Here is a 13,723-nt window from a genome sequence, read left to right as displayed (position 1 = left end):
TCCATGTGCTCCTTTCTCTTAAAGATAAGAGCTATCTTTGCAAAAATGTTGCAGATCAGAGGATAGTCCTGGTTATTAGTTGTTTGTTTATGGACATTTCCCTTCCATGCTTTTGTAGTTGTGCAGGATTAAGGTTCTTCTAAAACAACATCTGAGCCTTTTGTCAACCTTCTCGTTTTCCTGGCAATTACACAAAACTACTACTCCAGCTGAATGCTGAGGTCTGTCTTATTTTATCCTGGTTTGTGCACTCCCCTGTGTTTTTCTTCCCAATGTTTGACATGTTGCAATGTTCCAGAGTGAATTAGTAGACTGTCTTTTTTTAGGAAAACAAAGTTTTTGGGTCAGGCAGTAGTGTTTGTGTATTCTGTTATCGTGGGTGGCCTCCAGTTTGCAGGGGTCCTTGAAACAGGAAGGGAACTAAACTATCTATGGACACAGTTTTCCACTGCTGTGGAGGTTGTGAATACTTGTTTGACTGTGCAGCTTTCATGTTGTTTAGATTTGCAATTCCTAGGAACAAATTAAACCTCCAAACAGCATAGTTTAAAATAAATTTATTATTTTTGCAATAGAAAGGACGTGTTAACTTCTGAGTGGGACTAATAGCTTGAAAATTAATGTGCAGAAAGAAGAAGAGTAATTGTTTCTTTTAGGAATGATATCTAAAGTATGTGTTTTGATTGCAGTGCAGAACTAATACAATGGATGATGTGTTATTTCTGTTCATGGAACACATCTCTCCATGTATTTATTGAGATCTAGTTGCCAGTCTAAGTGCAATTTACAGCATTGTGCCCATCAGTTACACTAAGAATTGTTTATCATGTCATGAATCTGTAGATTTTCACTTAAACATTAAAATCTGCTGAGCCTGCAGGGTTTGGTAAGCTTGCCATTGTGGATTTTGAAAGGCATATGTCCACTGCAGCGACAGCAGTAACTTTGATGAGCCAAATTCAGTTAGATTTTTGAAAGGATTAGAGATGCCACTAAAGCTACAGACGCTGGAACAGCACCAAACAGCAAAAGCTTCCCAGTTCAAGTACAGCAACCCAAAAGACTTAACACATCTTAAAAAAGAAATAAAAAAATCAATAGAACAGTAAGTTCTATTTATCAAGGTCCTATATTATATCAAATAACCTTCAGGATTCATACCAGCCCCCTTCCCTTGGGAATCTGGAATTTTACAGTGATGAAAGAAATGAGTTAGCTGTATAGCTGAGAGATGTTTTTATTTCAAGAAGTTTATAAAATGTAGCAGTTGCTGAACGCTATCAGTGGATTTTTAAGACCTAAAAGAAACATAGTCCGGGAACTACAGTGTGAATGCAGAAATGCAGAGGAGGCAATTTGTAGTCTGTTTACCAGTAAGTGATGACACATGGTGTATGCTCTAGAAACTGAATGCCCAGATGAATTCAGATTTCTTTGTAAACTCCCAAAAGCAAGTTTACAGCAGTGTATTTCTGGAATACTGCTGCATGGGTGGTCTTGGAAGACTCCAAAACTATGCATTTTGCACTGGACTGTTAGGATTTTAGGTAAGAGTGTGTGTGTGTCTCCCTCTCTCATTATTTGACCTAAAAAAACCCCCCAAAACAACCCAACACCCCAACAAGTGATTATGTGTCTCAGATGCAATTGTTTTCCAGAGTAAGTTACCAGCAGCTGGTACTTGGTCTTCTGTTACTGACATTTACGTGCTCTGTGATGATTTAGCCTGGTAACGCTGCAGGTTCAGTGGAGAACTGTTAAATCAGTGGCTCCACTGTCCTTGTCTTTCATCTTTTTAGGTTTGTAGCTGTTAATCTGTAGAGAGATTTAGAATAAAATTGAAGAATACCCATCTATGATCTTGCTGCTGATTTTATTTAAATAATATGTGAGACATAATTTGAGCTTCTGTTTGTTTTTCCCAATGCACAAAACCCAAAGTCAGTATTATTGTATTAGGGCTTACATGGAATACAGGCAGCCTGTTACAGCAAACTTGATCACAGAGTCTCATACAGCCAACTGGAACATAAATTTTATCTTCTCTTCACTGTAATATCTTAACTCTAAGAAATTCCAGTAATAACTATCCTGAACTTTATTTTTCCTTTCTCATCAAACGTGTACCATGCTGGACTGGACGTGTGATTTTTGGTAAAAAAAAAAAAAAAAAGATGAAAGATGAAAACTTACAGTGTCAAAAATGAATGGATGGTGGGAAATATAAATATGCATTTTATGCTTTGTTCTCACTTTAGCTGACAGATTGTTTCCCATGTCATTTCTAACGTGTATCTTTTCCACTTTCAGTTACTATGTGGGCAAGCTGTTGTAATTGGTTTTGTCTGGATGGCTCACCTGAAGAGATGCAGCCACAGCCACAGCAGGGAGCCAGAGCCCAAGCCTATTCCAACCCCGGGTACAGCTCCTACCCGTCTCCCACTGCTTCTGAACAGAGCTGCAAGGCGTGTGGGGTGCACTTCGACAACTCCTCTAGGAAGGTGAGTTGCAAACATCTCCTCTGGCAGTATGCCATCAGGCTTCCATTTCGTTGCAGAGAGCCACTTGGAAGAGAAACGGGTGCACAGGAGAGGCCTCTGATTTGAGGACATACCATATGGGAAACGACAGCTTGCCTTTGCTTCTGAGTCTTTAGTTATTCTTTTGCAATTAGGAGACATAGCTAAAGATGACTAGAAATATGGTAGTTAACCTTCAGTAGACTTGGCTTTCCCAGGCACTGAAAGAAGAAAGCCAAAGTGCTTATAATCATTTAAAGGGGCATTAACTTAAGCATGAGTTTTTTAATTTGTTAAAAACATTCCCTTTAAAAAAAAAAAAAAAAAGTGACGAAATTTAGTAATCTGTTTGTGCTTTCAGTAAAGGAAGATCTATGTATCTCTTTTCCAAACTATTGCTGCTCAAACTAAAAAGCCATGGCTAAAAAGCCAAATCCGTTCTATCTTGTTTGTAAACTTTGTTTGTGAGCATATAGATGCCAAAATAATTGTTGCCACGAGACTTTTTTTAATTAGACAGCAAGCCCTGTCTGGGAGATTATTTGAGCATGGTGGTTCCTATAATGCTGCTTGAAAAGTGGCTAGTGAGGAAAGTTGTTCAGAGTCCAAACTCTGTGGCTTAAGAAGTGGCTTATATATAGCATGTTACTGAACTCAATAATGTGAGAACTTAAAAACGACAGTGCATTTTGGCCACAGCTGTTTTATATTAGATGGGGATATTAATAAATCAGTCTTTCTTGCACCTTTTTATTCATGTATGTGGCACATAGTCTGAGAAAACACTAAGTCTTGGCAGCACTGTTGCTTTCTACTCACAGAACAACAGGGATGTTTATGCATTTTTGCACTGAGAAGTGTTATTACTCCAGAAATCACTACAAATTTAAATTTTGGTAATATATTTTGGGATTGGGTGTGTATGTTAACATAATTTGAGTATGTAAGTATGCTTGGACTTTTTTCTGACAATAGGCAGATTCAGAGTCAGGTGGGAACGGTGCAGTCCCTGCACGTGACTCCACATACTGTTGTCATTAACATCGTTGTCATTAACATCGTCCTCATTAATGTGATGTATCTTCATGAACACTTGTGGAAGGAATTCTTCTGAATCCAGTGCTTACTCTTCCGCATAGTAGCATATAGTGGATGGAGAGGATTCTGCTCTTGAAATGAAAACAGTTCATGCAGATTGTAGAGTAGCAGTGCTAGAACCATGGTCTCATTTGTCCTGGTACCTTCTAAAACGTATGTTCTACTACAAGCTGTCTTTGAAGTAGTCTCTTGTGCAAGAGTCATCAGTACTGTTCCAGATACATGAAAACATGCGGACCAGTTTGGGCTGGGTAAAGCTCTGGTGTGCAAATCAGGTGTGTAGAGGATCTGCTGAAGCAGTTTTAAGACGTTTCTGCCCCCAGCAGACTTCCCTGTTTTCCTCCTGGAGTTGGTGCTCAGTGTAACTGGGGCAGCAGAGTACAGTGTGTGCTTGTCTCAGCTCCTCCCATTCAGTGCAGATTATTCATGAAAATGAGTTTGAGGTTTATATTCTGTATTGTGAAGGGGGCTCCTAAGCCTTCCTTCCACTTCTCTTCTGCCACCACAGCTACCAAGCAGCAATCTCTGGTGCGGGCGTGAGCTCGATGGCTACAAGTGGCAAGGCTTAAACAGCTATAGGAAGGGCTGCTAGAGCTCATCCGTCAGGCCTTGGTCTCCAGGAGAGAGCTGAATATGTAACTTATAAAACACAGACATGTTTGTAAGCCATGTTAATTCTTTAACTCTGTTGATATGGACCAAGAAGCATATGAAATCTCACTTTCCTGCAATGAGAGCATGGAAAACTCTGCATTCTCTCCCAGGAGAGGCAGTACCTTTGAACTCTAGTGTCCAGTTAATGTTTATACTGAAATACAATGGATAAAAATTAATTCCTTCCATGTGGGTGACCATAAGGATAATCTAGATTGCTTTGAAAAAAAAAAAATCAATCCCAACAAACAAACCAATCAACCCCAAAGCAGAATGATGGTGTCTTAAGTATTTGATCTTTTATCATAATTGTATTTTAACGTTCATATAACATGGCAACCAGTGAAAGGATTGGGGTAGGGGGCATTTAAATGGAGCATGTACTTATAAGGTGCTTTTAAGTAACCATTGAAGCATCTTTAAAGGATATAAAATTTAATCATGGTAGCAAAAAATCTGAGGCTTTTTGTATTTTCCTTCTCTTAGACGACTCTTTGATCTTGGTTTTCTGCAGCAAACTGATTCCACAAATATTTTTAAATTTAAAGCAAGCATTCTTCATTTTCCTCTGTGCTGATAGAAGGATATAGCGGGTGTTCTTGGTGGGTATGTCAGATTGTTATTGCTTCCACCCCTGTTTTCTGATTTCAGTGCCTTAAATTGGCTGACATTTTCAGGAAGATGCTTTTCTTTGCATACTTACACTCAATCTTGCCAGGAGCTTTTTCTGTAAGATTAAAAAAAAACCCCAACCCTGAATAACAGTGGCCGTAGTGAAAGCTTGAATGTTGGCATTTCTTCATTTTATCCTGCATAGAGAGAAGAGCCAAGTGTATCAAAACCCCATCCTGGTATCTCCGGGAGACTGGCTGTTAGAGCAAACAACCAGGAGCAGCCTCCATTCTGGACAGTCTTCTGATTTAAAGTATTCTGTTCGACCATCCTGTGATTATGCTGCCAGTTAGCAAGCATCATTCAGAAGTGGTCTGACCTTTTAATAACAGGTTTTATTTACAACAACACTTGAAATTAATTGTTCTGAAGAGACCAGTGTCTTCAACCATTGCCCTTTCACTCAGAGTTCAACAAAAAAAGCTGGCTAATACTGAGATGTGGCAAATGGCTTCTGTGCATGTTAAATACTTGATGCTCAGATACAGGTTGGGGAATCTTTTTTTTTCTCTGAAGATGAGTCTTAGTGGTGATCTGATAAGTTGGAGACATGCCTGGTTTTATTTTCACTTCTCAAATGTATCATTTGATAATTAAGGCAGGCTTGTGTTATTACTGTTAATTGCTTGCAAAAAACCTGTTGGATAATGCAGCCCTTGTGCTCACTTACGTGATACCTAAACATGTCAGTACTCAAGGAGGTGTTTCCTGGCTGGAAGGTCCTTGGCTGTACAGTGGTTGCTTTTGGAGCTGGTTTGGCAGTCTGCAGAGCACATGGGAGGCTTCTCCCTGCCAGAGTAAAGCAGGGTGGGTTGTTTTTTGGATTTTTTTTTTTTTTTTTTTTCCCCCCTCAGTTCTTGTGATTGCTCCCCTGTCAGCGATGGGTGATCGAGAGAGGGAAAGTGTCAACAGGGTTGTTTTCCATCGCTCTGCCTTTGTGGAGTGTTTGTTCCCCTGCTTTAGACACATGCACCACCAGTACTTCCTATCTCTGCCTTGAAAATTTCCCAAGGAGCTGAATTGCTCCTTCAGTTGTAGGGTCAAAAAAACGAATGTTTTTTATAACGACCAAGTTAAGGAAAACGTCTCAAAACTGGATGGTATGTGGAAATTGCCCTTCCTGTCTTGCTTCATGATTAATTAAAGTCACTTTTACTTGGCAGGTCCTCAAAGGGCAATTTTAAGATGAGGTTTCAAGTTTGCATGACCAGAGATTCTCTCTGTGGTAGAAATTTTCGTGTCTTAAAATGCTTAGGCAGGAAATTGGGATTCTTTCCACTAACTGTCATTTTAAGTCTATTACAGAGTCTAAATGAGAAGTCTGTCGGGTATAATTGTGAGGGAGTGTGTGGGACAAGGGAGCTGCCAGGCTGTAAAGGGGATCAGAAGGAGCTTATGTAAGCAAGTAGTGTATTCACACCTTTTAAAACGTGAGAAACATCCGCTTTCTCTGAACTGTGAAGTTAAAAGTGTTCTTTAATCACTAGAAGCAATTCATGAAACGTGTTTTTTTTTGTCTCAGTTTGTTGCTTCTCCAGCTCTGCACGTGTATTTTTCCTTGCATAGCTCTGAAGGGTCAGGATGTCAGGATTTCATAAAGATACTTGTCTTCTCTGAGGCTGCAAATTAGCATTTTTAACCAGCACTGAAACCAGTTCTTTCTTCCCTTGGGACCTTTTAAAAGGCATGTAACGTGGCTGTTCTGCTGCTATTCCTATTTGACTTTCCAAAGTGTCCAACAGTCAAGTTTCTGCAGAAGTCAACGTGGACTGTGAGTGTTTGGAACTTCTGAAAATCAAGCCCTGAGTGATGAGAGCAGAACAGTATAAAATATAAACATTAAACAGCAGAATTTAATTTATAAAGTTTTTAAACATTTGGGGCCTAATATTTCCAAAACTTCAGCACTTTCTGTCTAGCACCTAACTGGCACAGTGTGCGTATTATTTTCAAAATAAGCCAGCTTTTTCTGTTGCATAAATAAATGTTGAATTCTTTGATGTCTGTCAGACACTCTAAGACTTTCTGTTTCCTTTTCCTCTTATGGTGAAAAAAAGATTAATTTAGTGATTCCAGCAAATTGGAGAAAGAAAAGAAAAGGGGGGAGTGGGAGGTCACTCATAGCAAGTATTAAATCTGCAAACTAGAGAAATGTTTTTAAGTAGTTCCCTCCAACGTTAGAGCTTCCTTAATGCATGAAGCAGTATTTCATTGTTTCATAAAGCAGAGTGCAACTAGCTGTAGTTTATTTGAACGTCTGCTGCCTCATAGCTATCTCCTGATTCCGTCTGTGGTTTAAACTTGATGAACAGGTCTGGAATAAGCTGCAGAAAACTCCTGTCACTTGAAGGAGCTGTCTAAGAATATAGTGTTTCATTCTGGGTAAATGGAGTGAAGATAGTGCTTGTCTAAGAACTGTGAGGAATCAAGTGATCTGCTCATGGGATCAGTCCTTTTCATCATCTCGAACATAAGTAACATACTTGGCACTTTGTCATGGATTAGAAAGTTTTGATTATGCTTTAACAGAGGCTACTACTTACTTTGGCTTGCAGATGGTAGGGGAGCGCTGCCCGCGGTCGTTGTGCGCCTCAGTCACAGGTCACGGTGGCTCGGTTTGATTCTGTTCCCTTCTCTTTACCAGCACATCTGTTTGGACTGTAAGAAGAATTTTTGTACGTCCTGCTCAAACCAGCCTGAAGGTGGTCCTCTTCTCTGCCATCTCTGCCTGCGTTTCCGAGCCACAGCTTTTCAGCGGGAGGAGTTGATAAAGATGAAGGTGAAGGATCTGCGAGACTATTTGGCACTCCGTGAGATTTCCACAGAGTTGTGTCGTGAAAAGGAGGACCTGGTATTTCTGATTCTTGGCCAGCAGCCTGTAATTACCCAGGAAGATCAGATAAGAACAAATCCATTTCATACTAGTGCCTCTGGACAGCAAGACTTTGTGATTCTCCCACCAACCAGCATAGCATCTTCTACCTCACGTGATGTGTCTCCGGTGTCTGCAGATCCCATCTCAAGTTCACTAGCTCAGGAACATCAACAGGTACAGTCTCTAGCCAGGAGCATCTCTTGCAAACTCATTTCTCTCTATTTTTGGATTAACTGCTAAGATATTGCATGAGGTTTTCCAAGTAGATGATGTGCCAAAAATGTTTTACATTAAATATCCCTGCCTAAAAAGCAAAGAGGGCTTCTCTTTAGAACACATGACAGAATACTTCAGTTGCATTTTATACATGCTCTTCTCGGGTTTGTTTTTAATTTTGAAGTGAGGCTATCACACTTTCCTACAGAATAAGATGAGTTATTTTACACTGCCTTGCTGTGTAAAACTGTGACTTGCTATCACCAACTTCGATGTGCTATTCCCTTTATAAACTTGTGGAATTTAATTGGGTGGGCAGTGTGGAATATATTGAACGTTCACTCTGAGAACAGCGTGACTGTTTGGAGACGTGTTTGCTCTGGTCCACACCTGCCCTTGCCACTAGATACTCCTGTGACTGGTTCCTCTGGTGCTGATGCCTGGTTGATGCACAGATCTATCCTGTGTGTTGATGATGACAACTTTCTGACAATTGTAGGTAGGTGTTAGATGAAATGGTTATTACTGTTACTTAATTCGTGTGCAAGACAGCAAGCACCATTTAAAGCAATTTTGGAACTGAAAGTGATAAGAAAGATGACTCTGAGGTGGGTGAGGTTTTTGGTGTCTTCTGTCTGCGCCCAGATCAACAGAAGACAAAACCTGTGTCTGTTGTTAAACCTTCAGTTCATGGTGAACCTGCAGTCTTGATGAACCTTGTCAGGGGCGTTTGAGCTTAATTATTTTTTATTGACTTTGCTTTGTTTGTCTTTCTGCTATCTGGTATGGGATGTTTACTCGATGTTTGACATCTGCTCCTAGTCTGTTATGAAGTTAATAGGTGTATTTAGTTCCCTGTGGACAGAGCTGTGAAAGTGTACGTACCTTCTGCTTCCTCAGCAGATGCAGCTACTATAAGAGTTTTTCTGGGAGGCCATTTTTTCCAAATCATTAAAAGGCCTTTTCATTTTCTATTTTTCTGGATATTGCCGTTCCAGTTTTCACCAGCCAATTCAGATTTGTTGTCTTCCCTTACTTCCCCATGATACATTTCAGCTTCTTGTCTCTACCTGCATGATGACATCCTGCTACAGTTCATGCCCTTTCATCATTATTGTTACTCTTTTGCTTTGTAAATATTAACAAGGCACCACTTAGATAAGTAGGATGGTAACATTACAGTCTCCTTTGTCATGAGGGAAAACAGAGGGGAATGAGAGCTGCTGAGGGCAAGTCAGCTAGAATTACACTGCAGTTCCTTTCATTTTATTAAGTGCTCAAAGCAACTGCCCCCTCTCATTCTCCAGCTTTGTTGCTGCTGGTCCTTCAGTTGGTATCTCCTGTTTGTCCAGTCCAGAACCCACCTGAGGTGTTTCTGAATGGTTAACTTGAAGATGACCTGTAGACTTTGAGCTGTGTTACAGAGGAGTCATCCAGAGCCATGCACCAAGAGCTGATGTGCATCCGAGCTGCGATACCCCACCATGTCACTCTGCAACACTTCAGTGAAGGATTGTGTATATATACACGTGTATACCTGAATAAATTTGGTCTCCTCCTGATGCAGCCTCACAGGAACATCATCTGGGATCTTCTTGTGCAAATACTCTATTGGGGTTTAATTAAAGTGGAGCTTTAAAGGGTCAGATGCTGCACTTCAGTGTCAAAAGCTTTCGCTTGGTTAAAGTTTGTTTTTGTACGTGCTGCACAGAAAACACCTCTGCAAGTGTGCCTTGCTTTTGCCTTGTGCTGCATTTCATCCTTCCAGTGGGCAGGGCTTGCTGTTACGCTGAACTATCGAGCTTATTTCCCTTTGGACACACACAGATGCACTGTTGGTGAGAGCTTTATTTCCTCTTCCAGGCAAATGGTTACGTGCCTCCGAGCCAAGTCGGTATGACAGGACTTGAGAATGCAGCAGAAGCACCAACAGAGGAGGAGACACAGGTTTGTGTGTCCTGGCATCAGATGACAAGGGATACCAGGTTTTCTGGCTGTATTTGCTATGACAGAATCATTACTGCAGAGATGGGTGGCTAAACGGTAATTCAGACTGACCACCGGCAGACCCAGTCAAACCCTTTCTTTGGCATCATCTTGTCCTCCACACATAGAAAGAACTGGTGTCACTTGGATACTATAAGAATAGAAATTATTTATTTCCATCCTAGGACTTGTGTTTCTGATAGATGGAGGAATTCACAGAGTAACCAATTACTTACATCCAAACATGAATTCCTGCTGTAACATGTTGAAAGTTGGTTTAAATTATGAGGACAAGAATCATTCCGTCTTTGTTCCCTTTCAGTCTACTGACTCAGAAGATAACCTGGTGCAGGGGAGGAAGGCTTCTCTTTCTGATCTAACAAGCATCGGAGACATCAATGCGCTCTCTGTGCGACAGCTGAAGGAAATTCTTGCTCGCAACTTTGTCAACTACAAAGGCTGCTGTGAAAAGTGGGAGCTGCTAGAAAGGGTGACTCGTCTTTATAAAGAGAAAGACCTTCAACATCTAGGTAGGAAACTTAGCAAACATGTGCTTGTGTTCCAAGTTTTTCCCTTTTATGGACAGTTGCAGAAGGAAACAGAACTTACATTTTTGTTTTGTGCAAGTGAGGAGAAAGGAGGGGAGTGTTACGAACATTAAAGTAGCTAAAGTCTGTTCAGCACTTGCACTTGTTTAAGAGGAGACCATTATGGTGGCTCTGGAGGGTGACCTCCCTGCAGTAGCAACAAATGAGAACCGTGTGCCCTTCACCTTGGGACTCTATAGCTGTAGCTGCTGGCGCTGGTACTGTCACACACAGAACAGCTGATGTGTGACTGTAGAGGGATGACTGTAAGTGCTGGGGTGAGCTCTTACCTCTTGACTTACGGTAACTGGCAGAGCGAGCAGGAAAATGCCCCCAGAAAGCATCTGGGCAGTTCAGAGTGGGCATGTGCTCAGTGACAGTGGCTCCCACCACTGAACAGTTGTGGTTTTCTGGGGTTTGCCCCATCCTATCGATCACAAGAGCGTTCAGCTGTGCGCTGTCTGCTCTTGCTGGGCCTGCACAGTTGACTGATAAAGGATAGTGGTGTGATAAGATGCACAGAGAATGTATCTGGCCTGACTTTCAGGTGCCAGTTCACAACTCTCAGTGATTAGTTAAAAAAGACATAAATTATTTACAAGAGAAACATATTTTAACACTTTGATTTCATAGACAGGTTTGTTTCCCAGTGATGTCCAGAGTAGTGTTGTTTTCTTAAACAGATTTCTCTAGGCTTTGTCCTCTATGAATAATAAAAGATTTATAACAACAGCTTTGGTTTGAAATTCTTTTGTATCTCGTGCTTTTGACAGAATTTATCCTTTTCTCTTACTCACTGTTGCCTGTGCGTGTGTCTCAGCTGTGTCCAACAATATTGGTGATTGTGTGACACCAAAGAAACTGGCTCAAGTGGCTACTGAAAGTGTAGTGCTAGGAAGCCAAACATGGCATAAATTCTAAGGCTGTCTTTAAAAATTGAGACATCACCTAGTTGCTTATCTCTGTGAAATGTTAGGTATTGTGTAAGCTCAGTAAAAAAGAAAGTTTCTTGCCAGTTGAACAACCTATCATGATCAGAGATTCAGCTTGAACCCCTGCATAGGGGTCAGCAAAGAGCAGTTTTGGTTTGGTAATCTCCCTTCAAGGCTTTCAGCTCCTTCTTAATAATACTGCTTGAGTAAATTTTTCTCCAGATTCTCTTATTCTCACCAAATAACTTTTTCTTCTTATGTTGCAGTTGCTGACACTGATGATCAAAGTGGTAAGTAACATTACTGGTAAATCACAGAATCGTTTAGGTTGGAAAAGACCCTCAAGATCAGAGTCCAACCATAAACCCAACGCTGCCAAGGCCACTAAACTGTGCACCTACACTCCAGGGGTGGTGACTCCACCACTTCCCTGGGCAGCCTGTTCCAAAGCTTCACAACCCTTCCAGTGAAGAATTTTTCCCTAGTGTCCAATCTATCCAAAACTCCTGGTGCAACTGGAGGCTGTCCTATCACTTGTTACTTGGGAAAAGAGACCCATGTTGCTTCATTTGCCTCATTGCCAAGGATAGCTGTCATACTTGTTTTCATCACACAGAATTTACTGTATAAAAGCTAAAACTTTCTGCTCGTTTCCAGTTGATGGAGCAGATACATCCACATTAGTGGATGTGAAAGGGGAAATTTTTTTTTTTTTTTCAGATCACGCAAAAGTACGTTAGGGAAGCCCTTTGATAAAGCCAACTCCCGGATTGCACAAAACTGCCTTACCTTTGTCTCATTCAACCCGTAGTCTCTCTTTTACTCAGGTGGTGCTGGGCTCCCTGGCACGGAGGACAACCTCTGCAAAATCTGCATGGACGCACCCATTGACTGTGTCCTGCTCGAGTGCGGCCACATGGTCACGTGCACCAAGTGTGGGAAGCGGATGAGCGAGTGCCCGATATGCAGGCAGTACGTCATCAGGGCTGTCCACGTCTTTAAGTCCTAAGTGTGTGTAAGGAAGACTGGTGATGCCTTAAAACCTCTTCTGCTGTTAGAGAAACGGTCAAAGTTGCTACAGATAGGTAGGTGAGAGATTACCCTGGAGACCCCATCGGAAGCTGGAAGTGAGGGAAGGATGAAGCCTGGGGAAAGTCGCTCCCGCTCAAGCCCCGCCTGGCTGTGCTCTTCCCGCTCTTGTGCTTTACACCACAGTGCCTGGACTCCTTGGAGCTTGTTGCCAGCAGCAGACACAGCAATCAGTAACAACCTGCGTTCTAGAATAACTTGATCCGCTGGTGTTGGGACAGGGGGATGCTTGGCTTTCCATCACAAACATCAGGTTCAGAGGCTTCATATTTTCCCCTGAATAGTATGTAGAAGTGGACTAGGGTCTCAAAAAGTGACATTTGTTTTACTGCTTAGGCTATACACCCAGCAACAACTTTATTTTCAAAGATTAAAATTTTACTGTGCTTGTTAATTTTCTAGTTTGTTTTTTTTCAAATTTAATGTTAAATTCTTATGCTTGCAGGACAGGCAGATGGCCTCCAACATAAGCATAATTCTAGCCTAGTGCAATTGTGGGAAAATGTATAATTTTATTTGAAGATGGACTTTGTCTTATTGAAAAATGTAAGGGGAGTGAGACTGTGAAACATGCAGCCTTAGCTTGTGTGGTGGTGGTTTTCTGTTTACATGCCAGTGAGGAGGAGATTCCTTGTTTGACTGTTGTTGATTCCTTTGACTTTACAGGCTTCCTTACAGTATATGCCAGCAATGGTTTTAAAACTGAACTGACCTCACTTGGCTAAGGAGCTATGAAATCTAAGGCTTGAGTCTTTTAAAGAGTTTAGTGAGGAAAACAGAGCTAAACAGTAAGGATTCCATTGCTACACAATCATATTTAAGTACAAATGACTTTCTTTTTAGAGGGGAGATAGGAAAGAAACCAAACTTTAGCTGATGAGTGATCATCACTGCAGATGCTTTTGTTTACTCATCAGCTTCCCCCTATCCTCCCCTTTGCTCAATTTTACAGTCCTGTTACATTCAGGCTCCTTAGCAGAAGTAATTTATTCTGTACTTTCTGCTTGTGAGGGGGGGTAGGAGATTCTGTAGTCTCATATGTGACAACAGCAAGCCCTTATAGCTATCCCCACCAACAGCATGTTCATTTGGAAG

The 13,723-nt window shown here is 41.3% G+C and overlaps 1 protein-coding gene across 2 annotated transcripts in view; it reads left to right on the top strand.

Annotated features, from left to right (window-relative positions):
• Positions 1-13,709, top strand: part of RFFL (ring finger and FYVE like domain containing E3 ubiquitin protein ligase) — a 31,309-nt gene extending 17,600 nt beyond the window's left edge. For both annotated transcript variants that reach the window (XM_074922698.1, XM_074922700.1), the window contains exons 2-7: positions 2,311-2,501; positions 7,588-7,992; positions 9,898-9,981; positions 10,343-10,550; positions 11,806-11,829; positions 12,367-13,709. In XM_074922698.1, coding sequence (XP_074778799.1) covers positions 2,316-2,501; positions 7,588-7,992; positions 9,898-9,981; positions 10,343-10,550; positions 11,806-11,829; positions 12,367-12,548 — 1,089 coding nt within the window. In that variant the 5' untranslated portion in view covers positions 2,311-2,315 and the 3' untranslated portion in view covers positions 12,549-13,709. The remainder of the gene's footprint in view (positions 1-2,310; positions 2,502-7,587; positions 7,993-9,897; positions 9,982-10,342; positions 10,551-11,805; positions 11,830-12,366) is intronic.
• Positions 13,710-13,723: the final 14 nt, after the last annotated feature.

This window comes from Athene noctua, chromosome 19 (assembly GCF_965140245.1).
Source record: "Athene noctua chromosome 19, bAthNoc1.hap1.1, whole genome shotgun sequence".
Lineage (NCBI taxonomy): Eukaryota > Metazoa > Chordata > Aves > Strigiformes > Strigidae > Athene > Athene noctua.
Note: the sequence above shows the minus strand (reverse complement) of the source record. Positions and strands in the feature narration are given on the sequence as shown.